Here is a 26,072-nt window from a genome sequence, read left to right on the forward strand (position 1 = left end):
ACGGACAGACGGACGGGAGGCCCGGGCTGCAGCAGGCGCCGTTCGAACCCGGTCCCGCCGCCGCAGGGGCCGCCGGGAGCGCGCGGAGCTACGGCGGCCGCGCGGGCCGCGCCGGGCGGGGCCTCAGTCGCTGCCGCCATGGGCTGGGAGGAGAGGCAGGTCCGCGGGTACCCCGAGTTCGTGCGGACGGCGCAGAGCTACCACGGCCGGCCCATCTTCGCGCTCTTCTGCGGCGATAAGGACGCCGAGGGCAGGAGCTGGTGTCCCGACTGCGTGACGGGTGAGGCCCGTGGGGGAGCGCAGGGCCGTGTCGGTCCTGAGGAAGCCGGGGAGGCCCCGGGTGCCTTTCCGGAAAATGCCGGGCGGGCAGAGCAGCCCCGCGGCGGGGCCGGGCTCCAGGGCGCTTTGCCCTGGTGAACCGAGCGGGCTGAGCGGGCTGTGTGGCGCACGTGGAACGGCACGGGCTGCTGGCGGGGGCTGGCACACAGCCGGCAGGCGAGCAGACCCGAGTGCTGCGCTCAGTGTCACCGTGTGCACAGTGCAGCCGCAGCGCTGCCTCCCCGACCGTGCCCAGCGGCAGCATTTCCTTCTGAGAAATCACCGCACTGAACTGCCGGGCTTTACGTGTCTCAGCAGGTATGAAGGTGCCTTAGGGAACCGTCTGCCTGCAGAAGGGCGCTGTGCTGCGCTACCACACCCAGGACAGGACAGAACGAGTGTTTCTCTTCGTGTTAAGAGAAGAAATTGGCCTTTACTCCAACACAAGTCCAGTCAGGGTTCGAGCATGTAATAAACTCTGAAAAACTTGTGGGTAGCCAGGTGCAACGAAATACAGATCTCTAACTAAAGCAGACAAAATATTAATTAGCTGCCTTGCCGGTCCAAGTAAATGCATGTGATCTTGCAGCACGAGTATTAAGTACTAAAAGATTTAAAAAAATTTTTTCCAGCTGAGCCAATTGTGAGGAAGGAACTTCATAACCTGCCTGATGAGTCAGTTTTCATCTACTGTCTAGTAGGAGATAGAGCCTAGTAAGTACCTTTAAATGCTGACAAATGGGGTAACTTTGTTCTCTTGGTGGGCTGGTGGTTGACCTGTTGAAAAAACTGACTGAGCTGTCCTTTTCTGTAAGGAGTCTATCATTTTTGAGGTCTTCACCATCTCTGACATGACCTATCTGCATGCTTGTTTTGAGAAGGGCATTGAGAAGGTGTGAGGCAAAGGCCTTTGAATAATTTTGAAGCTATTTTAACTTCAAAATGCCCCTCTACAAGCTGTGCCTAACACCTTCTTTCTGAACAGCTGGAAGGATCCCAACAATGAATTCAGGAGGAATCTGAAACTTACAGGAGTGCCTACACTACTTAAATATGGAACAGTAAGTGATTTGTTTTATGTTCTGGATCTGCAGACATTGAGATGGGGACCTGACAGGAATTTAGGGCTGTAAATGAATTAGTCACTTGTATTTTCTGAGAAACCTCTCTTGTTCAAGGAGATCAGAGTATTCTAAACAGCTCTTCTGCTCCCAGTTCCTCAAGGGACAACCATTCTTCTTATTGTGTAATATCTTTAATAAACATGCTGTAAAGGAAATATGTGCACTTGGCTCATAGTGCTTGAGGGGCTGAGAAACTTCTTAGCCACGTACTGTTACTGTTTCTGATTTGCAGCTCCTCAACTTTTGAAAAATCCTAACACTGAACTAGGGGAGTGAAACAAGTTCCGAGCACTCAGACTGCAGCTCAAGTTGTAACTTGTACATGTTGCTTTCTTAGAAATGCCTCTTCCAAGGCCAGAAAACCCTCAGGAATGCTTCAGTTGTAACCTTTCTTGTTGCGCCCCCACTACTTCACTCACCAGGACAAAGTTGCTGGATGTGGCTAATGTTAGTATGTACAAATGGCTCTCAGCTAGAACAGGTTTTTTAATTATGAACTTTTTTCTTTCAGCCTCAGAAGCTGGTTGAAGAAGAATGTTTTAAATCAGAGCTTGTGCGTATGTTGTTTACTGAAGACTGAAGCCCTCACTAGTCAATCATTGATGAAGGTGGTAGTCTCAATTACTGCACTGTCCTTTCAAGGAATCACTGAACTTTGTTAAAACTTTAATAATTAATTACTTTGGACAAATCAAGATAAATGTCCTGAAATTCTGGGTCCAAACTTTACACTAAAATCTTAGAAGAAAAAATGTATCTTTCATGTCCAAATAAATGAGTTTGTGAACAACCTCTTTTCAGAGGAGTTGAGCTCATGTTTGAAAGGCAGATTAGCCTGCACTTACTGAAGTGTAACTGCAAAGTTACAGTGAGTAAGGAGGAAGGGGAGAAACAGAAAGACCTCCTTCCTAAGCCTGACCACATAATTACTGATAAATTCTCAATGCCAAAGATGTTGAATGGCTTATCTGTTCATTCCGAGTGTGATAATGTGACGGCTGGCAGCTGTAGTGTCACTGATGACATGTTAGGGAGTACCTGCTCCTACAAGGACAGGAAATACAACAGGAATGCACCAGAAATACAGTCTGAAAATATGAAAATTAAAACCCTGGCAGCTGCCAAGAGCTATGTTCTTAGAATAAAAAACTATACAGGAATAAAGTGCTTCTCCAGTACTCCAAGCAATGGCCCATTTCCCCACACAGACTCCAGAGCAGCCACTGCTGCACGGGCAGAGGCCAAGATTCAAGGAAGCTGAGTTTAACAGAACAGAGACAGCTACAGCTTGTTTCCTTCTCTATGCTGCAGAGTTTACCATCAGCACCTCTCTCTGCTCTGCACCCCAGACCTCACCCTGTACACTCCTGATTTCTATCTGTACAACGTGCTGTAAGGAAAACTAACTTCCATCAGCAATGACTGGGAAACAGAAGTGACAAGTAATAGCTCAGCTTGGTTTCAAGGAAAAACTGCACAGTTTGACTTTGTCTATCATCACTTCACCTTTGCTTGTCCCAGAGCTGTAAGTAGCAGGGAGTTCTCAGTGACACTTGAAGAGACATCATTATTCTCCAGGGAAAAGGCTTCCTAGGAACAGCCTTTACAGCTACACTTCCTTGTAGATAGTAAGTAACAAATCTAGATTTTGTTTTCAAAATCAAGAGGAATCAATAACTATTGTAGTAAAGCTCTTGCAAAACTGTCCATGCTATAAAATAAATTGCAGGTATTTATTAGTCTTTAAAAGAGTTGATGAAACAAAACCAACCCCAGTCACTTGATAAATTCAAATAAAAGGGACACACACCCAGAGCCAAACTTGCACAAGGGTTCGAACATTCATCTCCTGTAAATACTTCACTAACACAAAGTGCACCTTATCATCACTGCTCCGTGTGCTTTTCATTTTACAGAGGTGTTGTTTTGCTGCTGCTGCTCAGCCAGTGCCTGCTGGAGGCGCATCCTTTTCCGGGAATAGTGCTGCCAGTGGAGGATCTGCTGCTCATCAATAAATTTGGCACACTGAGCATTGACCAGTTCTTTGCGGAAATGCTCATACTGGAGCAGCTCTAGCATATGCAAACACTGAGGATACCTGGGTTAAAATAAACACACTTTAATACAGGTTTTTACAAGGGACACTAAATCTAGAGTCTCCAGTACTCCTGTGGGTTGTTAGCTTTGACTCTGTCTTTACCCAAGTGTGAAACCACTTCAGCATGCACACTGTGACTTGCTAACTGCAGCATCAGGCCAGGAAGCAAGGAATCCAATCCCAGTAATAAATGCACATTCCTGCTTAGAGTATCTTCCCCAGTGGCTTGATTTGATAGACCAAATCCATCCATCCATCCATCCATCCATCCATCCATCCATCCATCCATCCATCCATCCCAACATCCCCATCCATCCATCCCTCCATCCATCATCCATCCATCCATCCATCCATCCATCCATCCATCCATCCATCCATCCATCCATCCAGCTTTACAAGGCCTGCTTGCAGAGCCCAATTAAAGATGACCATTTTCCCAAAAACTGAAGGAATTTGCACACTTGCAAAAACACAAAGTCACCCTTTGCCTCATGTAAGCAACAATAATGCAAAACTGATCTTATAATGCACTTACTGCTTTTTTACCCTAATGTTCAATAGTTTGACTTTAAACCCACTGAAAGTGCAAATTAAGGCTTTAAAGGAAGATTCTGTGCAAAACTCATGAAGTTTTTATAATTTTGCCCATTGCTGCTACATGTGGACTACTGGAAACAGGAAAATCCACATTTGCATATAACCATAATCTTGCATAATCTATGTTGTGGGGAGGACAAAAGTAACACTACAGGCAGAAATGAAATCCTAACATGCTGCTGTCCAGTGTGTAAAATTAGGTCAATGCCAAACCATTAAAATTCAGAAACTTAAGGGAATTTAGCACTTACTTCAGGTATTTTGCATATTCAGGTTCTTTCCAATAAAGTAAATATTTAAGATAATTTACAAAAGCTTTATCTTTGAAGTAGCCTCTTTGTGCAAGAACTGAAATAAAATGACAAATAAGGAATTGACAGTTACAGATGGGTGTAAAATATTAGCACACTTGAAAAAAATCACAAAGTCAAAACTTTTTCATTACAATCAAATTTCAGTAATTTATATTTGGCAAATAAAAAAACACAGGGAAAAATAAGATTCTTATGTCAACAAAATTATAGATTGGTCTCATCTCCCTTACAGTTTGTATCTTTCATAGAATGGAAAAGCTTTTTGAATCAAGAAAATTTTGACTGTAGCATCAAAATTAGCAATGAGTTATGTATAGTACCTAAAACTATTCACATTAGTAAAATTCTGTGTTCAGATAATGGAATGCTGTTAATTTGATATTATTTCTTAATAACAGACTGGAACTTGTTATTTTCTTCCTCCACCAAATAAGTGCTTTTTTTTTTGCATTCCAACCAAGAAAAGACTTCGTATTAAAAAAAAAAATCTACCTGTTAAACGAATCATTATTATTGAAGACTACTTTTATGCTGTGAAAAACCCTTTTCTTTGTTTAGCTCCCTCTGCAATTACCAGTAACAATAAACATCATTACGCTACATTAACTCGTCCGGGTCCTGGTATTTATTAAAGTACTCACAGTTGAGGTAATTTGGATTTGCCAGACATTGAACAAACTCCAGCTCCAACTGGAATCGAAGTCGATTTCCCGCATCATCTGATTCAAGAAAAAAACAGTAAGAATTGCACGCACACAAGAGATGGAAAGTAATCCCAGTCGCTGTGTCACCGGGACCAAAGCGGGCCGGGGTGGGCGAGGGCCACGGCAGCGACCGGCCCGGCACGGCCCGGCCCGGCCCGGGAGAGGCCTGCGGGCGGCGGGCGACAGGGGCCCCTCTCGGCCTGCGCGGGGAGCCCGGACAGGGGCCCACGGGCCCCGCACCGGCCCCACACCGGCCCCACAGGCTCCCGCTCGGCCCTGCACCGGCCCGCACCGCCCCACAGGCTCCCACAGGCTCCCGCACGGCCCCGCACCGGCCCCACAGGCTCCCGCTCGGCCCCGCACCGGCCCCACAGGCTCCCACAGGCCCCGCTCGGCCCCGCTCGGCCCCGCACCTGCGTCCATGTCCGGGGCGCGCACACCCGACAGCAAAGAGCGCCCCCTGCCGACCGCGCGGCGAAACGCAACGCTAAGCACTCTGGGAACGCAGCAGCTGTTGCCTAGCAACGGGCGCGGAGGCGGGGCGGCGCGGAGGCGGGGCGGCGCGGAGGCGGGGCGGTGCGGGGGGGCTCCCCCGTGAGGGAGCGGCCCCGGTTGCGTTGCGGCCGCCGGGTGTCGAGCGGCTGCTCTTGGAAAGAGAATTCGGGGATCCCAGTATCCGAATAAACCGCACGCTGAACGTGGCTCTGTCCAAATGCCTCCCTTCTCGCCGTGCTCTGCTGCAGCTCGCGGCAGACCCCGAAGAAGGCGGGAGTGGCTGGAGCACGAAGCGGGGTGTTTCCCAACGGGCGCTGGCTGTGTCCGGCGGCGGCTCCGGCGCTGCGGGTTTCCCCGGCCGGGGGGAGCGGCCCGGTCGCTCCGTGCCGCGGTCCCGTGCAGGCTCAGTGGCATTGCTGCCACACCGGCTCCCGAACGCTCCTGGCGGGAGCACGGGCGCTGCTCTGCCCGTTTGCCCCAGTCAGGCCCACGGCCACCGCCTGCTGCTTTGGGGTCGGTGCTCCAGGCGTGTTTTTTCCCCAGATAACCCTGGTGCTGGGAAGGATAAAAAGAAGATGAACTTTCGTTTGTGACTGCAGAACATTGATTTTAGCTTTGTACTAGACAAAGCCGCTGTTCATCACTTCCAGAGCAAAAGGAAGTGGACAGAATCAACCCAAAAATACTAAACTGTATTTAAAGGTTAATGGTAAATATTGGAATTGGACAAAGTCTGAAGCTTTGCGGGGGTTTTGTTTGTTTGTTTTTCATAGTGACTTTTCAGTCAGCCAAGGAGATTTTTGTCAGCCTCTGCATTTAATTCTTCATTAATTAAAACACAGTTGTCTCAGAGTAAAACCATTATTAAGTAAATGTTCCATGAGTGAGCAGCAGCAGTGGAAGCAATTTCTACAGACTTACCCAAAACCCTTCTAATTTCTCCCTTTTTTTGTTGTTTAATTATTTTTAATTTCCATTTGTTGAAGTATTTTTGGCATCCAACATAGCAATTTTCTATAATACTATATTTTCCTATGCAGTATGAATTTTTTTTCCCTGGGAATTGAATTACAAAAACCATATAAAAAGGATCTGTGCACAGTTTTTTCTTAATTAAAAAAAGGTTGCTTTCTTAGGCAACATTTTAGTGGTTGTGGAATACTACTATTACTATATCAAAACATAACAAGTCACTCCCCAGTAAACACAGACTTAGAGCTAAAAGAAGAGATCAAATAGATCCCACGTGTCTGTATTCCTATTCTAGAACAGGATTTCTCTCCCAAGAATGACTTCAGAGGAGAGAATCCTAAAAAAAGATTGGTCACAAAAATAAATTATTATGTAGGTTTGCCCAAGTTAAGTCAAACATCTCAATTCTTGTCCACCAAAATTAGGAACAAAATTGAAAATCAGGATTTTAGTACATGAGATTTTATAGTATAAAGGATTTTATATATGAGAACATTGTCTAAGAAAAGTTTCGTTTTTAAATGTCGGGTGAGCCAAACCTGCAGTTCATGTGTTAATATAAATATGAGCCAGAAATTTGTCTTATTGTCACAGAACCAGGATGACATTGCTGCCTCAGTTTCTCGTTTCGTAGAGACTAGACTGCTATCGTTGCTGTTGCCTGCCCAGAAATGGGATGGTTTAGGACAATAAGTTTATCTTAGCTCATTAGAACTGGCACAGAGACACAGCTCTCAAATGGAGCCACTTCTGGGACCTGAAGCCACCAAGGTTTTATGAGACACAAGAGAAAATAGAGCCTCATCTGGCATGCTGTTGAATATTGAAGGTGGACACTGAGGAAGCAATGCTGCAAAAGATTCCTCTGTGACACCACAGTGCAGTGCATTTGCTCCAGAGATAAAAAAGGTCCAGCAATTTCATCACTGAAAACTGATCAGGTGAGATGAAACAGGGACGTGTGTCACACCAGTGCATGAAACCCAAGACATCCCCTCCTGTTCACCATTTACCCACTGCTTTGGGGCAGCATGCAAACTGATACTAACATGGACATTTGACAGGATTTTACCCACAGAATGCAAGACAGCTCCTGTAGACTGGAGAGCATCCTGCTTCCAATATGGTTAAATAACAGAGAGCAGAGTATGCATTATGTTATATATATAACAAGCCAGCACAAAGTCTGCAATTTTTTTACTCCAATGCTATAATTGTAATTCAATAGAAACAAAATCATAGTTTTCAGTGACTAAAACAATTGTCAGGACACATATAATTAAAGGCTTAACTCTTCACGAAGTTCTCTTTTTTGAGGTCAAGAAACTGGCAGGTAATGTGCATTTCAGAAGGCAGCCAATAACAGTCATGGTGGAACCACTTCTTCCACAGATGCCAAATACCATTCAAGCAAGCTGCAAATTGGATGAAATAGTGTAAAGAGACTGGTGTATTGCAGGCACTGGCACATGTACTTCTGTAACTCTGGTACTCCTCCAGCTTCAGACAAACACTAGAATTCAAAGATATATTCAAGATTAAATGTCATGTGTCAGAAAGCATTTTATGTTTTTCATTAATAAGTTGGTTAAAAATATCTGAGGGCTTCTATTAGGACACCTGGACAGCAGGTGAATTTGAAGTCAGCCATTTGGCAGGAGCAATATACATTCCTATGTTTCTGATTTCTGACCGTATAGCCAAGGCAAAATATTGATGTAAAATAGAAATTTCCTGCAGAATAATAACTCCTTAATTGAAAGGTTGTGTTAACTTTGATTCTGGTGGAAATTTGATCTTCAGCTGGCTTTCTAAAACATTTGCTAAGACCCAACCCAAGTTATTGTTCTCAAGAATATCTCACAAAGAAAATGATGATAAATTAGATTTAGTATCTGGAACATTCAGTTCTTTCAAGAAAATGGTTTGTCTATAAAAAAAAAAGTTTTATGAACATTTTAATGAGGCTCACACTCTGGCTGAAACAGCTTATGAAAACTCATTGAAGTGCCATGTGCCAAATAAGACTGGAAATAATTTTGTGTGGGTAAATAAAGCACTGAAGTAAACTCGGGAAGGATAACATCTCTTTTCTGACAGAAGAAACAGTCTCCTCCTTATGGCCAGAATCTACAGTAAATGTAAATCTACATTTACACCATAATAACCGGGCAGCTATTGACTAAGTGCTCGAGAAAAACCTAAATGGGCAAAAATAGCTTCAGTATAGTCAGCTCTATTTTTAAAGAACTACCAAACATTATATTAAGCAGTCCCCAATCACCTCAGGGCAGCATGGCATGCCTGCCTTTACTCTGTGCTCCCAAAGGTGAGGGCTGTGGGTTTCTGTGCCAAGCAGAGGCAGTCTGCAGTGCATGGCAAGCAAAGATACACAAAGGGGAAGGAAGGTCTGATCTGACACTGAGGAGCTGCCACTGGGATGGCTCTTCTGGGCAGAGGAGAATCAGCACCCTGCCATTCAACCACGCAGACAAATGCTGAGCCTAAGTCTTGCAGCAGACTGGTGGCCTTGTGGTGCAAGGCATAGAAGTGTTGAAAACCTCTCAGTGGCACAAAGTGATTGATCAGACTTGTCTAAAGTCACATATTTATTCACCCACACTGGAAAACATTGTGAAAACTCTGTCACCTGATCCAAGGGCTCAGGATTCATTGCCACCCACCTCTTCACATATTTAGCACAGACACTTGGGGGAAAACAAAGATGTGAAGTATGTAAAAATGTATACAATATGTCACTACTAAAAAGGAAGAGGTGGTATGTTAAGGAACCACTACTGCATTTTGGCTAGGACAGATTGAATGATTTATTTCTTTTTCTGGGCCGATTTTCACCAACTATCCTATTCCAACTTTGTCAGAAGATGTTGGGTTTGGCTACAACCACGTTATTGCTATTTCAAGTGGCAACACACCTGAGCTGGAAAACAAAGGTTGAATAAGCCAAACACTGAGTTCAAGAGAGAGCAGAACTCAGCTGGAATGCACTACTTGCTGCTCTGAACTCAGTGGATGACACCAACAACTCTGAACCACTGTTCAGACTGGGGACTTCTGATCGTGTAGAGAATGCTGAAAGGTTTTTCTTCTCTATTTCACAGATCTAGAGGTTCAACACATGGGCAGGAAATACCTTTGTTCTCCCTTTGTATGTTTTCTTGTAGTTTGGTAGTTCATGAACTCATTCACAGTTGTGAGACCATTCCCAAGCACTGTGGGAACAGGTTTGCACACTGGTACATGACCAAGCAGGAACCCTGTGCAACAGCAGCCCAGATCACAATGCTGCAGGTTTGGGACACTCAATATTTGCAGAAACAGCATTAGCAACTTGATATTTTGGTAAAGTGGTATTTTGAGAGAAGAAAGGAAAAGCCAAGGATACATAGAAAGTGGGCAGAAAATAAGAAAGCATTAATTTAGCTCCTTAGAAGCAGCACTGCCAGCTGGCCAGCTGACAGACTCACTGACCACAAGGAATCATGCTCTGCCCTCCTATGGTAAAATGGGAACTGTTTGCTCACTCAGGGTGGCTGAATAACTCATCCTGAGCTGGGCTGACAAAGCCCACACTGAGGATCCTCCCAAGGTTTTTGTGGGTGCTGGGGGTGCGTGTTTGAAAGTGGGTGGAAAATGGATTCTTTTATGTCACCACCTTAGGACCGTCACAACTTCTGCATCTAAAGCAATATTCCTTTGATGAGCAACAAAACAATTGCTATGTCTGATAAATTTCTATGATACTTGTCCTGCAGCTGAAGGAGCTGTAAACCAGATCTAGTCACAAAGCAATCGTTCTTGCACTGTCCACTGCAAGTAATGTGTATTTACTCAGGGCACTGGAACAGGACACCATCCATGCTTTCTGCTGAAGAAAAGCCCATTTGTGCCTGTTATACTGGGAAGTTTATACAATATTAATTCTTAAAAACCGGTTGTGTTTCTTAGAGTCTTATAATCCTTTACTCTCAAATGAATGAGACAGCTCGTAGGGTATGCCACCTGATTTGGTCCCACCTAAACATCTTCAGAGATACAAACTTGAATTGTGACTTAGCTGATGAAAGAAGAGAAACCACTCATATTCAGGTCTGAAGACACTTCAAGGTGGTGTCCAAATCTCTGCTTTGCATTATTCACTACTGCGTCTACCTTCCTGGATCTCACTGGGGCACCACTGTGCTACAGTGGAAACTAATGCAGAAACAAGTGGTCCACTGTGTTACACAGGAGGGGAGACAGTTCTAGAAAGTTTCATTTGCCAGGCTATAATTTTGCAACCCACCCATTTAAATATGAATCAATCACAGGATGCCATAAAAGTGTCTCAAAAAGAAACTGCTATTAAGGGTACAGAGAGGTGACACATCCAATAGTTCACAGTTACAATAAACTCAACACTCTTTATTACCCCACATGCACACTTCCCTGGCGCAGCACTCCTGACCATGAATCACCCTGTGTGACTATTGATGAAAATAGCATTTGCTTCCTTCTTGTCCAGCAACAGAGTGAAGCTCTTCACTAGCTGAGGTAAGGGCAATCTCTCCCCTTCAAGAAACTTTCAGAAGATTCTTTTCTGCAAACAGGACAGTGAAGTGTCTGTCCTACAGCTTTTAGCTGGAGCTGGTTTTAGAGGAGTTTCAGTCTGCATGAACTGAGATAGCCAAGCTCAGCATCATCTACCCATGCAAGCTCCCCTGTATCTTACTTGTCAGACAGAGCAGAGCAAACACCATTGTATGTGGTAAAAGCAACATGTTCTCACACTGTGAAGTCCATCAGAAAGCAGAGAAAGTCCCTTTCTCAAATGCATTTAGATATCTAGAGATGCAAATCAGCATTAAGTGGTGACTGCCAAAGGACAGAACGCGCTCAGCTGTTCCTGGTTTCACTTTCTTCAAAAAAATACCGTCATAAGTTTCAGGTGACTACAAATATCTGTGAGCAATATCTCATTTGCCAATTCTTGGCACTAGAACTGGCCTCTTCCTTAGACAGACTCTGCCAGTGGAAGTGTCTTTATCCACATGCTCCACCATTCCCTGGAAGAAGTGTGAGGCTGCACCACATTCAGCCAGCTGGGAAGACAGGGAGCCATTGGTGGCTCTTGGGAACAACATTCAGCGGACACTTTATGGTGCTTACCACCATGAAAGAGCATAAAAGATAAAGGCATAAAGATAAATAAATTCTTGAAGCAGTTTTCTGCTCAAAAAAGCACCTGGTCATTTTGTGGATAAATATTTCCGCACTTCTAGATAAAAATGTGTTTTTCCAGTTCCGTAAAGAAAATTCACATTAACAATAAAACTACTGAATATCCTAAACACAATACTATGCTATATGCCAGATCTTCTACACAGAATCCTTTAATTCTATAACCTAACTCCTTGCACCCATTATCATGAGGTGGGAAATCACTATGGCTGCAGAATTTTACCCTAATGTCCTCACAACATTTTGGCGAGGTAGATAGGTTCCATAACATCTTTAGGAGGGGAAATAAGCACAAAGAGGTGAACTGACTTGCATGGGGATACATGTCAAGTCTGGAAGCAAATCCCAGGTCATACCCACAGATCTTTCCACTGTAAGACACTGCTTTACCTCCCACCCACCTCCATTGCCAGGGCTGAAAAAAAAGCATCCATGTACCACTGACAAAATACACCCAAGCCCAACACCAATCATTCTGTAGACTACTTCTGCAACAGAAATGGCAAATTAGGTTACAAACTACTTTTCTCACAATACATGAATTCCAAAGTACACAGGACAACTCCCACTGCTGTCAGCCAAGATAAGTGCACAAGCACTAAAATCTGGGCCCCTACATTTTTCCCAGGTCATCAGTTAGAGCCTTCCTCATGTCTTGACTTCACTCTAAAATTCCAGAGTTAATTAATAAGGCACATCAGGGGCTAATTCAGGAACTTCTGCAATAGATGTGAAGTCCCAAGGGCCACTGGTCATCTCCAGGCTGGCACTAGGAAAACACTAGTTAGCATGTGAAATCACACCTGTGACTGAGGGAAAGGCTCCCTGCCCTCTAACTGCCACAGTGCAAGAAACACAGAGCCAGCCTTAGTGCATTGTTGTCCAAGATATCAGCTGAATCATGACCATCATGGAATTACATTATCTCAACCCTCAATAAAGGTGTCTAAATGCAGTGAGATTTGGGAGTGAAAACAAGGCAAGAGAAAGTGTGTTGGATGTTGACTTGGAAGGATCTCACCACATGGTTGAGGCACAACTAAAACATAACACAGCATAACATCACGTACCCCTTCTTCACTAGACAAGTGACAACAGGGATTTGTGTGTACAGTTGCTGACTTATAAGGAATAGGTAAGGAATGTTCAGCCCTGCCTCAGTGCAATATTCACTGCTAAGGATTTACAAGTACATACCAGTGATATAATAGTTCAAACCATTTGATACAACAGCCTCCCCTCTCTTTATTGAAAGTTTGATAAATCCTACTCCTTGACCTTGATTGGAGGTACAATGGATCACTCAAACATACTTATGATTCTGACACAGAGGTTGTATAATTGCAAACACTTTTGGCTCCAGCACAACTGGAGTAAGATTGGGTTGGTTCAAACTTGAACTGATGTGTGACTGCTGGAAGGCAGCAAACACCCAACACTGGATCTGAAGTGGTGATGAGACTTTATACAGGACTTTAGGCAATAGGGAGTACTGAGGGTACTTTCCTTGTTCAACACACGAATTCTTCACAGCTCACTGTGACTTGTGCTGTTTGCCCAGGCTGGGAATATGTCCAGCTGAAACATAGGTCTTCCCCATGTGTTGATGGCCAGTGTGACACAGCAGACTCCAATGATGTTCATCACTATTCCAGCTTTAACCTGTGAGGAAAAAAATCCAAACCAAGAACAATAAACACACACCAGCACAGCAAGTCCAAACCAGCAACACCCAAACACCAGCACAGCAAACTGCAGCAAGACCTACTTGTACATACACAAGACAGTGAAATAAATCACAGAAATAGCCACTGTATCCACTGCCTTCTGCTCTTGCTTAGGTGGAGACACCAGGGAACACACTGTGCAAAGTCTTTGAGCACTTTGCTATGTATATAACCAGTTGAGGAGCTTTAAAGCATGTGTAACATGTCGTTCTTATTAGTTAGAGAACAGCTTATGTCCTCCTCAAGTACCCAGTTAGAAAACCAGTAATGTTTGTGTGTTCTGCCCAGAATCTGCCCTGTGTGGTCTGGCAGAAAATCAGAGGACCAGAGCCAAGGGCTACTGATTGCTACCTTCTGCTTTCAGCTCCAGCGGAGACAAGGCTTTAGACACTCGCCAAAGCCCCAGAACACTGCAGGGCATGCCTGGACTTTAACCCTTCAGATTTCAGAGACTTATGACTTGTCAGTTTTTCATTTCACTTGGGCCAATCTGTATGTCTGCCAAAGCTCATGAGAGAAGTACTGTTACTTCAGAGATGCAAGTCTTTATCACAGTATTAATGCTGCAGAAGAGAGTGGCATGGAGTTGCAGTTGCAGCCCATAAGAGATTCCTGGTACTTTGGAAATACTCTGCAAAGAAAATTAAACTCTCACCATATTTCAGGAAGAAAGCAATGGAGAATTTCAGATAAAAAGAGAAGGCAATTATCTTACCATATCCAAAACATGGATGTGACCATAAGAAAACACTATTGCATTTGGTGGTGTTGCAACAGGTAGCATGAAGGCAAATGAAGCACTGAGAGTACCAGGCAGCATAACATACAAAGGGTGGACCCTGATAGATTCAGCCTGCAATGAAATGGAGAGAACATCACTCTGGGGGTGTTTGAAAAGAAAAGCATAAAGGATCAATCTACCCCAGACCAATGAGATACATAGACTTATTTTGTTTCTTTGTATTACATCATCAAAATAATTCACAAACATTTTATTCTGAAATCCACAAATGCTTAAAGATAACTTGCTCTTGTTTCCTCTCCAATGATACTTAAAACAAGGCTTGATTCTTTCATGTTCTTTGTTTAGCTCTATGGTATAATTTAGATTTCTGGTCAAATATATCCCACAATCTTTTCTTTGACCTTGGACCACCCTTTTCCCAGGAATGGGAATTATAATTACTAGGCATGTGGAGTGACACTCTTAGACTTTACATAAACTCTGTGGCACTCAAAACTTAAGTGCCAGTTTAAGTCATTAATAGCTCAGTATCTTCATTGGGGTAACTTTGCTTTGAGGAAATATTCTAGAATAAAGTGTTTGTCCTTTTCTAATTAAAGAACAAAGTAATCTATTTTTCTCTTTATGCCACAGTTTTGATTCTGCTCAGAAAAGGCAGCAAAACTTATCAGGTTTTCCTTCCATCCAGTTTTAGAATTGTTCTGGGTTCCTATGAGAAATTACACATTCCTAATAATCAGGCCTACCACCTGGATTTTGTTTTGGTTTGGGTTTTGTGTGTGTGTGGTTTTCCAGTTCCAAGTTGATGGTTCAAAATGACCAGAAGTAAGTGACGTTTGCTGAACTGTATTGAAAAAGTGACTGTCACTTCACCCTCTCCAGGGCCAAGGCACACACCTTACAGAAGGCATGACCTGGCTTCCTTTTCAGTACACTGGAGCAACACCCAAGACAATAATTATAATATTGCTTTGCCACCCAGTTTAACTCTGATCCTCCAGCTGACAGGGTAACAGCAGAGAAGCAGTCTTACCAAGGATGAAAAGACAGGCAGGAAGAGGGTAGCTGTGGCCACGTTACTGGTGCATTCAGTGAAGACAGCTGTAATAATGGAGATCACTGATGCAATGGCCCATGGTGGGATAGATCCCAGTGGAGCCATCTGACGACCCATCCAAGATGAGAGCCCAGAGTTCTGCAAGAAAGAAAGTGGGTTTCAGTGAGGTTTAGAACCCCTGACTCACAAACAGGGAAGCCATGTTATGGGCAACATTCCTGACAAATAATACTAAAGGTGTCCTGAATTATACAAACACCATCCAGGAAAGTACAATTATCTGTCACAAAAACTAAAAAAAAAAAAAATTCCTCACCAACTAGACATAACACTGAATCCCACTTTTCTGATTCTTCTGGAAGCCAAATACTTGCTCACACACAGGTTACAAAGTTATGGTTTTCTTGCTGAACAAGAAAATTTTTTCTGAGATCATTGCAAATACTTAATGTCTGGCCCAGAAGCTTCTTGGCAAATTTTTCTAAGGTTTCTGAAGGTTATCATTCTGTGTGAATGCTCCATTGTAGGAACACAGGCAGCAGTTGATACAAACTGGTCACAAAATCTCTGACTTGATAGTTTTTAATGCTCTGGAGCTTTAATAATCTATGTGTGTTGTATGTAGATGAATGTCAGGGCCAAAGCTTTAACTTGCCCCATGGTTTAAACCTAATTAGCCACAAAACTTAGATGTGAACATGACTTTCCCCAAAATATCGCACTACTGATAGCTAATCCTTGCTTTGATTTAGATGCATCTTAGCAGTGATGAAAGAAACAATATGGTTCACTTCAAGATTCCTTCCTGTTTTGGGAATTTAGCTGTCTTTTCCGTGAATTTATGAACACAGCATCAACCCAGGATTTTCTTTCTGACCACTTCAGTAGTGGTTTTGCTTTAAGTCTGAAGATATATAACCCTCAAACAAACCTCAAATGGTTCTGAAAATCTGACAAGTGCTATCTATACTTCTACGTTTCTAGCCAGGGCTGGGATTGGGATGATTACAGAAATAAGAAAGGATACTTTTCTGGACTGTCCAGACAACGGAGATCCCAACCTACTCAGGAGTCTCCAAAAGGTAAGATAAATCAAAGAAACTTTAGAGAACAAAAATTCCTGAAGAAGACTCACAAGCATTCACCTCTCCTTGGTTTTTGCTAATTTAGATCTCCCTTCAGATCTGAAGTTTGCTACTGGGTTTGGCTTTGGGTGCATGCCCAGTAATACAGGACTAGATAACAAACCAGAGAAGTTTGCCTTTGAGTCAGAGAAAAACAGATGTCAGGACATACTGCGCTTGCATCAGCCAAAGCAAAACCTCCTCCCAGCAGCAGCACAATGCTCCAGGGCATCTTCCTTTGAACCACATTCCAGTCTAGCAGCGGGGTTGGTAAAAATGACTTTTTCTTATCTGAAGTGAGAAATAAAAAGTAGAACATGTTTTAGGAGAGCAAAGACACTTTGTCTTTTGTTCTGTAAGATACCAGTGGGCAGATGCCCAGTACTGAGAAATCTGCACAGGGTGAGGGTAACACACATGGACATGGGCTGTGCCCCAGCCCTGCCCAACAAGGGAGGTAGGTGAGATGCTCTATAGGTCTGCATGCAAATCCAGTGCATGTTTCTGCCTTGCTAGCTGAATGGGTTCGATGTTTCACAGTACTACAGTCCCTCCTTTAAATACCTTTTTCAGTCTGTTCAGGGTCAGACATGCTTGGATTCCAGGCTGTGCATTGGGGCTTATGAGCAGGAAGGATAAACAGTAACAGGGCAATAAACATAGCAGGAACAGAATCAGTGATATACCTAATGAAGAAAAGAGAATACAGGTTGGAAAATGGACACCTTTCTCCTAGAAAAGGGCTGCCTTCCAACATTCTAGTCACTGATCTTTGCCATCCCATTTGGGGCTTGAGCAAAATGGGTCATTAGCTCATGTCTGAAGTCTCTCAGACCTGCCATAATTTAAACACAATAATAAAAGAAACAAGCTACAATACACATTAATAAATAGAGTCCTGGATGACAACTCATCCCTCCTGGAGCAGGGTTCTTTCTCTGTGCTGAAGCCAAGATTCAACAGTTGTATCTCAAAGACAGACATCTAAAGAAACGGCCTGAATGACAGTCCCAATATGTATTCTATATTCCTAACATGCCATGCATGAACACAATGCAAAGAAGCCATTCAAAGCACAAAATCAAATTTCTAGTGAGTTCTAAGGCATCGGTTAAAGGTGATATTACCAAATATTCAAATGTCACTGCAACTGATTGGAGCTCATACAAACAAAATACCAAGGTGTATGTCAGTGTGACTGAGACAAACATTACAGAATTTTCTCTTCTTTTAGAAAGTTCAGCTTGCTCCATGTCTCAGTCTCCAGCCTTTTCACTGCAGCACAAACTGTCAAATCACAGATGATTGGTAGTGTCATGTACAAGCCATTGGATCAACCCCAGCAAACATGTGAAGTCAGGTAAAGTTGGAATTAATGACCCCACATTCAAAATGGAATGTATAAGCAAGGGAATCTGATTAATAACCAAGTGGGTAAAAGATGGAAAAAAACTTAAATACTTACTTTTCTCCTCCTTTGAAGAGTATGGAAGCCCAGCCTTTTATAAAGCCTGGGTTTCTGGAAAACCACAAGACCACCAGCAATACAAACAAAAGGAGGACATTCAATTCAGCATAAGACATAGGGCCTAACTTCTTCATTTCTGCCCTCAGCACACTGTATGCAGCTTTTTCTTTGGCAGTTTTCTCTGTCCCAAAGCCCCAGTTTTTTTTTAAGCTTTGAAAAAATGGAGAAAAAAATACTGTAAGTACGAATGTATTAGAGGGATCTAACATCCTTATCACTCTGCAGCTGCCCCTCTTGGGGACAGACACAGACCACAACAGAGGCCATAAATAAAGAAACTACAACAGTGCCAAAGTATTTTGTGGGGACACACCAGCTCTCACATAAGAATGTGGTCTATCAAAGGATGGCAATTTGGAGTAACCCAGGATGAAAAAGTCAGGTTTGAATCAATGGCTGCAAACCAGCTATGCCAGCTCTCCTGGGGCTGAAATTCACAGGCGAAAGATTGAAAAATAAAAAGGCAATTCTGTCTGAAGATTAAGAATGTATATGGCTTTTGCCTTAATATACCTCCCATGAACACAAAAGGCTTCCAGACCTCAAAATTTTTGTGAAATAGATCTGCTGTCTGCTACAAAATTAATAACTTGTCACTGCATTTGTTTTAGCTAGATGTCTCAGTAAGCTGATCTGCACTAACTTACTGAGGGGTTTACACAATATCATGTAGATAAATACTCACTTAAGTCCCATGAAGGAGCACTGTAACCAAAGCCAAGCTAGCACCAACATCAGGACCATGTTTGGGAATGCAAATCCAAACCAGGAAGCAAAGTCCACAATATCATTACTGTCGGGGTATAACCTGTAAAGAAATGATTTTCTGTATGAATGTCAAAACATTTAGCAATCTAGTCTCCCTTTAATATGTGCTAGTGACAATTATGCATGTAAATGTAGGACAACCATTACAAGCAATCATAGGTAACCTCCACAGCCTAATTTAAGCCATGGTAGAAGGCAGCCTGATTTCAGAGCAGAACTTAAACGATTGTCAGCTTCCACTGTGTTTTGATTTGATGCATGTAGGAGCTTATGTTGATACTTTAGGTCTCAGTCAGACAAGTGTGGCTGAAAGATCTCTCATTCATTCTAGACACCTTCCACTTCTAACATGCCTGTTCATTTATCCCAAGAAAGGATATTTTTTTTCTTCCTCCCAACTCATTCTAGTAAGAGAGCAAGAAATGTCTTCCCTGAAATTAATACCTATACTTCTGCTGCCTTCAACAGATGAAAAAGTTGCTAGTTGGCTTGAAAGAATGAAGACAGTGTTTTAAGAAAGGCAATTTTTGTTATTCTCTGTGCTTGCCAATAATGATTGGAGGAAAAATATCAATAGCAAACTTCCAGATGGGTGTTAAAACCAAGAGATAATGTAGCAGCTAAGGCTGAGTACTTGCAACACAAGGAAGTAATGTTGGAAAAATTTCCACTGCAGATTGGGTTCCATGTAGATCAGTTCCCAACCTCAGTTTAGCAATGACAGAACACAACTGCAGTTTCCACAGCCACAGCATGGAGGAACAGTGTTACAGGAGGGGCCAAGTTCCTTCTAGCTCTCTTCAGTGTGCTTATGAGTAGAGTTAATCTACATTCTTCTGGTGCTCTTTACTGCAGTTCCTCTTCTGGATGTGCTGCATTTCAGTTGAAAAAGAGGACACAGAAGAACCAATATCTCATAATCAACCACTTGCATGCTGATTGTCAACAAGTATTTCCAATTTTTTCAGAAGACCTTAATTCCATCCTTAGCTTCCTATTAAAAGATGCTGAAGTAAAAAAAATTAGGCCCAACACTTCATACACATTTCTCAGTGTCAGTTCCTCAACTAATTGCTTGAAGTTCACAACAGAAATTGTCATCTAAGACTGACTGGTCACACAAACAGTATGACAGTGTAACTAAAAGAAGCAGCAAAAATTACTTACTGATTCATCTGGCCTTTCAGTACCACATTTGGTCCTGTTCCAGTAAGTGTTGCAGTTCCTCCAATGCTGGCAGCATAGCATACACAAAGTGTCATTCCCTTGCATATAAGCTTCCTCCTTTTCTTTTCCTCAGAAGATCTGGGGACATCAGTGACTTGTTCATTGCTTACATCTAGACAGAAAGAAAATGATTTGCCTCAGGTAAAGTTGAAAAGGCAGAGAGCTCAGGATAGGGTCTGTAGGCTTAGTGCTTCCAGTTTGTTGTGCCATTTATTTCAATTAAAAAAACCCACAGATATCTCCCTAAACACTTCAGAATAATGTTCATGAGGAGCAGAAGAAAGAGGATGACAGACTGGGTTTACATGATCCAAGGATGCTGTTGCCCACATCAATGCCACTCCTCTTCAGTAATGTCTTGTTTCACAGAGAGGCTTACCACCAGCCAAATATTGTAGTCACTGAAACCATTCCAATTCCACAGTGAGAACCCAACTAGCTTTAACAGATGTGAATACAGGCAAGAAAAAAAAAAAACCTCTGAAACCCAAATCCTTGCTTGGCATTATGTCAATTTACAATAACCACGAAACTTTACTGCTGTGTCCATTGTTCTCTGAGGTTAACACTCTAATCTTGGAGTCTGACTGGACTAATGAAGCAGGACAAAGAATTTATGGCAATTGCAACCAACTCAACAATATCAAAGGGTATTTTTTGCACACTCTTATTATCTTCACTACACTTGGAATCTGATCATCATATTTAATAATATAGCCCTGTGTAACAGCACAGCAGAGCACTGAAATGAGAGAGTCTGAGTTTGTGCACATATTTAAAATGAAGGGAAACCTATTGTAGAACCACATCAGTGGCAGAGGACCTTGAGGAATCAAGCATCTGGGTAAGATCACACACAAGAACAGTTTGTTTACTGTGAGTCAAATTACACCAGTTCCTCTTTTCCATGTGGCTTTTAAAGTAGTCCTCTTTCTTCTCCCCACCTCCACATACTATCTGGTCAATAAAGAGATATTTATTACCCTATAACCAAAATATATTGTGTTTACATAATTTTTTCAAATAGTCCTACATGGCCTAGAAGCTGAATCCCCACTGATAATCACAAGATTTAGAAAGTGGGATGCTGGGGGTTTGGATGGTTATTTCCCACAGGATATGCTCTTCACTTTCCTAAACAGGCGGTTAAGTCTAGGGAAACTGGGAGGATGACTCCAGCTCGAAGGAAAGAACATAAAAACCTGTCTGGGTTGTAGCATTAGGATACAAAATGGCAGCCATCAAAATTGAAAGCTATTTTGTAAAACCTAAATGTCATATATTTACAGGATTTCAGGCAGGTTACCATCCTCTTTCCTTGGAAAGGATACACAGCACCTAGGGTGGGGAGCTGAGTATAGCAAGTTCAGTAGCATGAGTTTATTGGTGAGCAGGCCCTCACCAGGCACTGCAGTGGACTCTGATGTGTTCTTTTCCTCCAGCTCAATCACTGTATTTGTTTGCCCGGTTGCTTGTTCCGCCATGGTCACATCATGCTCTGTGCTGTCCAGTTGATCCAGGACAGCCTGGACAATGGGAACCATCATGGCCGTGGTGGCTGTGTTGCTTATCCACATTGACAGGAAGGCAGTGACTGTCATAAATCCCAGCATCAGGCTGAAAACAGAGAAAGACACAGAGGAGAGAGGAAGAAAGAGAACAGATGCTGCTAGGCTTTGTAGTCACTATAATTTGGAGAGCAAAGCCCAGGCAGGGATGTGTGCAGCCACTAGTACAGAGCAGGGACAGACTCCCTTCTAGGAAAGCTCTGCCATGTTCACTGAAGGAATCCCGGGGCACAATCAAGACTGTCATAATTTTGTCCCCAATGGCAAGCCTTTAAAATTTAGTCAGATGCTAGTTTTGGATAAAGTACAAATAAACTGCTCCTGTTGCTAGACTTCATTTCTGGACACTCTGTGCAAGTACAGCTAAACTGGCTCTTGAAGGATCCTTTCTCTGCTGACTGTTAAATATCATCCCTAGGCTTTGCTAAACTAACAAGAGGTAAGAAAAAAACAATGTAATACTCTTACAGTGCAGGTTTCACCCCAAGAATCAGAAGGACCCTCAGTGCAATCCTTTTGTGAAGATTCCACTGCTCAACAGAAATTGCAACAATCAGCCCTCCAAAGAAGAGCATGTTTGTGCTATTTAGGTACTGCAAGCACACCTGTAAGACAGAGAAGGTAAGTCAGGCCAAAATACTTGCTTCACTAGCACAATTTGACTACCACCCTCTCAAATCCATGGACTGGACCAGACCCCAGCCAACACTGGAACACGAGGCAGCTGCTGCCTGTGAGCTCTCTGCAGTTTCCTGAACCCTTGATCTCCTGTCTAACTGCTGACTTGCCTGTGCAGGAGCTCTTTGTGCATCATTGCAATCAAAATTACACCAGTTTCCTAAAATGCAGCTGGGGGTTCAAAGTATGGGAGGTGCTGGAAATACTGAGCTCCAAAAGGGCTTTCTCAGTACCATGAGCAACCTGTCTTTACCAGCTTGTTGGGCAATAGTGAACCTGGGCTACAGAACCTGAACACAGCCTGTGCCTTGTGCCTCCAGCACAGACAGCACAGGCAGAGATCTGGGAGGACACAGCACACCTGCCAGCACCATGCCAGCTCTCCTCTCACAAGTTTGTCCCATGCATTTTGAGGTCTCCCAGAAGACTGTCAGCTCTACTTTCTCTTTCTCTTTGTGGCTGGGAACACACAAACTGCTGGCACTATTGGGATGCTCTCCAGCAGGATCCATGTCCAAAACAGACCCTCCCCTGTACCACCTCAAGCCCCGCAGTGTTAACAGTCTGGGCAAATGTGTATGTAGTTCAGCATCTTCCCATATAAGAACCCCGAACACTAGTAGAGACTTGTTGGCTAAATATTGATGAGGGATCAAGGCACTGGATTTCTCTGTATTAGACCTGGACTGCACAGGTTCCTTACTTTTTTAGAGGTCTGAACTCCAAGCAGAGGGAAAAATACCACTGGCATGAGAGCAGTGACAGCCAGGGGGATCACTTCAGTGCACCAGTACACAGCCATGATAATGATGATATATCCACATCTGGCCTCCTGCAACATAACAGAAGACACATTTAAGCATTAGAAACTGTTTTTAAAGATAAGAAACACATTGGTAGCTCTTGCTAAGGGGATTCCCTAGTTTAGAATTGGCGTAACCTGTCTTTTTGGGCTGTTGACCAGGCATTTCTGTATCCCAGCCTTCTGTGGTATGTACTCTAAAAATTGTCAGGAGAAGCAGGCATTCATTAGCTAACAGTGAACGGTTTGAAAGCTGAAGTTGGTGTTCTGTAGTTCACTATTTGCTCCTATTTAGGGCATGTGTTTATGGGATTTTACTCTAATACAGCAAATATGACTTTATTGCTAAAATAAATGGTGTCACAGTGACACTTAAAAACTGACATTAGGTGATATTAGTAAGTAGGGCTGTGTTTTATTTAATTTTGTTGAGAAGTTTAAGAACCAAAACACCTTTTGTAAGTAATGTGAAAACTTTTCCCTCAAGTTTCCAGATTAATTACAGCACAAGTGTTGAAAAGACAAATTCTTCAGAGACTAGAAGATATCAGGTAGATCCTGTTGAAGTCTCTTCTCTTTATAAATATAAAGTGAGCTCATGATACAATTAATGCTGTACTGCAGTAATGCAGTGGTAGAACTGACTATGGTTAATCTGTTGCTAGTACGAAAGACAGATAAACAACTCTAAGTAAATAAAATTCAAAACGCTGGTTTTAGAGAGTAGAGAGTAAATAATTTATGTGAAGTTCAAAAATACAGCCATGCTTATAATTTAACTCCAGCAACTGTGGCCAATTCAAACAACAAAAGATTTGGAATGAAATATATATTTGTATTTATACCTATATATATCTGTGATTTATGGAAACAGTTACAGAATGTCTCTTTGGTGTTTCTGTGCAGTTGACACAAAACATAGTGATCTGCCTCCTGGTTGAGAGATGAAAAAGCAGTCACTGACAGAAATATTGCCTTCCCATTGTGAAATATTGTAATTTCTTGGGTTACACTAATGACACAACATGCCTACAAATAATGGCAAACTGAAGATATGCTTAATTTTTTTGGAAATTATCTTTCCTAGTTTTGATCTAAGTAGAGCTTAACAGCCAGGAATTTCTCATTATATGAAGCACCTCCATTCAACTGAAAGGCCAGGCTGGTACAACTTAGGTTAACAAGAAGGGTTGGCAATTTGGTTTACAAACATGGATAAAATTTTCCCGTAGTTTAAAACAGACTGAGTGATACAAGTTGCTGAGAAGAAAGGCTGGTTTTGGCATTAGAATAGCCTCCAAAGCTCTAGTAGGCTAAAATACTGCAGACTGAGCTTTCACACTTAGTCAAGAAGGCTACAAGGCATTAAACGTCCCTGGGTTATTCCAATTTTATGCTGGTCCACTGAAGGCAAAGGAGTTGTGCCGTCGTCATCCCCGGAGTAAAATGGATGAATTGGAGGGCATGGCATTTGACATCCCGACCAATTCACACAACACAACGCTGACTGCATCAGGATGGAGAATGTCACCAAGAACAGGCTGGGAGTACCAGACCCTCAGCAGAGAGCTGGGGGACGCACTCCTGCCCTTCAGCCGACTCCAACCGCTGCGACATAACGCAGGACAATCCCAATGCCGGCCAGCTACGCATGGGTTTCTCTTGGCCCAGAATGAATTGCATCTATTTGGCACGGTGGGTTGGGTGCCACCGGGAGCAGGCCCGGAGCCGGGCGGAGTGGGGTCAGCCGGGGGCGGCAGGCCCGGAGCCGGGCGGAGTGGGGTCAGCCGGGGGGCGGCAGGCCCGGAGCCGGGCGGAGTGGGGTCAGCCGGGGGGCGGCGGGCCCGGAGCCGGGCTCTGTTCCCGCAGGGGCCCCGCAGGCGCTTACCTTGGTGGGCACAGCGAACGGCAGCGGCAGCAGCAGCAGCGGCGTGAGCAGGAGGATGGCGACGGAGCGGTACCTCAGCAGGGGCTGCAGGCACGTCGGGGCCATGCTCTGTGGGGGGACACGGTCAGGCGCGAGCGCGAGCGGCGCCCGCCGCCGCCGCCGCTTTAAGTACGGGGCGGGAGGGACGGGAGGGACCCGGCCGGGGGCGACACGTCCCGCCCGCCCCGCCGGGGGCCGCCCCGGGCAGCGGCGCGGCCGAGGACCGGCAGCGAACGAGCCTCCCGGAGCGGCCCGGCCCCGCTCCGACCCGCCCTGCCTGCCGGGCCCGGCCGCCGGTGCCGTTCCCCTCCCTCACGGCCACCTCCGTGCCCACTCAATGGCTGTGTACCAGCTACCGGCCCCGTCGGGAGAGTGCTGTAAGAACGCTCTCCCTGCTCCCAGAGCGGGCAGGGACCGGGGCAGTCCTTTCGGGAGCTGCGCCTTCGGAGCTGCTGCTGACGCCGAGGGGGGATCGTCCCTCGCTCATTCACACCGTGGTGGGAAGGACTGAGCTCCTTCAGGGAAACGGAGAGTTAAAACCACAGTGGGGGTCTCCCCAAAACAAAGGTCTGTGCAGGCATGCATGGCTGTGTTTGGCTATTATTTTGAGAGGCATTGTGCCTCTGGTTCTGGGTTAAAAATAACCCGGGAAGGTTAACTTGAAAGGTTATTTTTGACGTTGTTGACTTCAGTGACTGTCTACAGCGCAGCCTTGGAATCCAAAGGGACAGCCCTACTGATGGACTGAGTGGGCAGAAAGGGACAACTAGACAGAGGACAAACAAATTGTTGATATTTTATGCTTTTGGGATGGCAACAGCCACCTGAAATTGAAGTCAGCATAAATCATACCTCAACAATTTGATTCTGCAGTCTCTTACTACAGTCTTAGCAAGCAGTTACTCACAGAAATAAAGAATTTCAAATTCCACAGCAAGTAATGAGGGAGCTCTGACTACAGCTTGCACTCTTTGTCCTCTTCTGACCAGAGGAACTTGAGTGACAGAAGTGCAAAACAAGACACTCCAATGTTACTTTTTATTTATAAAAGCAGTGAA

The 26,072-nt window shown here is 43.9% G+C and overlaps 3 protein-coding genes across 3 annotated transcripts; 1 reads left to right on the forward strand and 2 right to left on the reverse strand.

Annotated features, from left to right (window-relative positions):
* The first annotated feature begins 8 nt into the window (after positions 1-8).
* Positions 9-2,232, forward strand: TXNDC17 (thioredoxin domain containing 17). The gene is made up of 4 exons (XM_041425334.1): positions 9-280; positions 951-1,032; positions 1,304-1,379; positions 1,954-2,232. Exons 1-4 carry the CDS (start codon positions 139-141, stop codon positions 2,020-2,022), a joined length of 369 nt encoding a protein of 122 aa, XP_041281268.1. The 5' UTR covers positions 9-138; the 3' UTR covers positions 2,023-2,232.
* A 929-nt stretch (positions 2,233-3,161) lies between these two features.
* Positions 3,162-5,643, reverse strand: MED31 (mediator complex subunit 31). The gene is made up of 4 exons (XM_041425333.1): positions 5,569-5,643; positions 5,093-5,170; positions 4,389-4,485; positions 3,162-3,540 (listed from the first exon to the last, which is right to left on the reverse strand). Exons 1-4 carry the CDS (start codon positions 5,576-5,578, stop codon positions 3,348-3,350), a joined length of 378 nt encoding a protein of 125 aa, XP_041281267.1. The 5' UTR covers positions 5,579-5,643; the 3' UTR covers positions 3,162-3,347.
* Positions 5,643-25,080, reverse strand: SLC13A5 (solute carrier family 13 member 5). Its single transcript, XM_041425340.1, has 13 exons — positions 24,976-25,080; positions 22,989-23,117; positions 22,076-22,212; positions 21,442-21,656; positions 19,980-20,151; positions 18,730-18,852; positions 17,982-18,194; positions 17,081-17,202; positions 16,689-16,807; positions 15,369-15,530; positions 14,306-14,443; positions 13,402-13,525; positions 5,643-6,091 (listed from the first exon to the last, which is right to left on the reverse strand). Exons 1-13 carry the CDS (start codon positions 25,078-25,080, stop codon positions 5,643-5,645), a joined length of 2,208 nt encoding a protein of 735 aa, XP_041281274.1.
* Positions 25,081-26,072: the final 992 nt, after the last annotated feature.

This window comes from Onychostruthus taczanowskii, unplaced genomic scaffold, assembly GCF_017590055.1.
Source record: "Onychostruthus taczanowskii isolate IOZ18803 unplaced genomic scaffold, ASM1759005v1 scaffold89, whole genome shotgun sequence".
Classification (NCBI taxonomy): domain Eukaryota; kingdom Metazoa; phylum Chordata; class Aves; order Passeriformes; family Passeridae; genus Onychostruthus; species Onychostruthus taczanowskii.

What these genes read in the sequence shown, in the direction of transcription:
- SLC13A5 (XM_041425340.1), bottom strand. Translation starts at nt 25,080, where the DNA reads ATGGCCCCGACGTGCCTGCAGCCCCTGCTGAGGTACCGCTCCGTCGCC. An exon ending in CGTTCGCTGTGCCCACCAAG is followed by an intron (nt 23,118 to 24,975) that starts GTAAGCGCCTGC and finishes GTTATGTTGCAG; the next exon opens with GAGGCCAGATGTGGATATAT. An exon ending in CTTTGGCTGATGCAAGCGCA is followed by an intron (nt 15,531 to 16,688) that starts GTATGTCCTGAC and finishes TCTTTCTTGCAG; the next exon opens with AACTCTGGGCTCTCATCTTG.
- MED31 (XM_041425333.1), bottom strand. An exon ending in AAATCCAAATTACCTCAACT is followed by an intron (nt 4,486 to 5,092) that starts GTGAGTACTTTA and finishes ATTTTATTTCAG; the next exon opens with TTCTTGCACAAAGAGGCTAC. An exon ending in GAATATGCAAAATACCTGAA is followed by an intron (nt 3,541 to 4,388) that starts GTAAGTGCTAAA and finishes ATTTTAACCCAG; the next exon opens with GTATCCTCAGTGTTTGCATA.
- TXNDC17 (XM_041425334.1), top strand. Translation starts at nt 139, where the DNA reads ATGGGCTGGGAGGAGAGGCAGGTCCGCGGGTACCCCGAGTTCGTGCGG. An exon ending in GTGTCCCGACTGCGTGACGG is followed by an intron (nt 281 to 950) that starts GTGAGGCCCGTG and finishes AATTTTTTCCAG; the next exon opens with CTGAGCCAATTGTGAGGAAG. An exon ending in CACTACTTAAATATGGAACA is followed by an intron (nt 1,380 to 1,953) that starts GTAAGTGATTTG and finishes TTTTTCTTTCAG; the next exon opens with CCTCAGAAGCTGGTTGAAGA.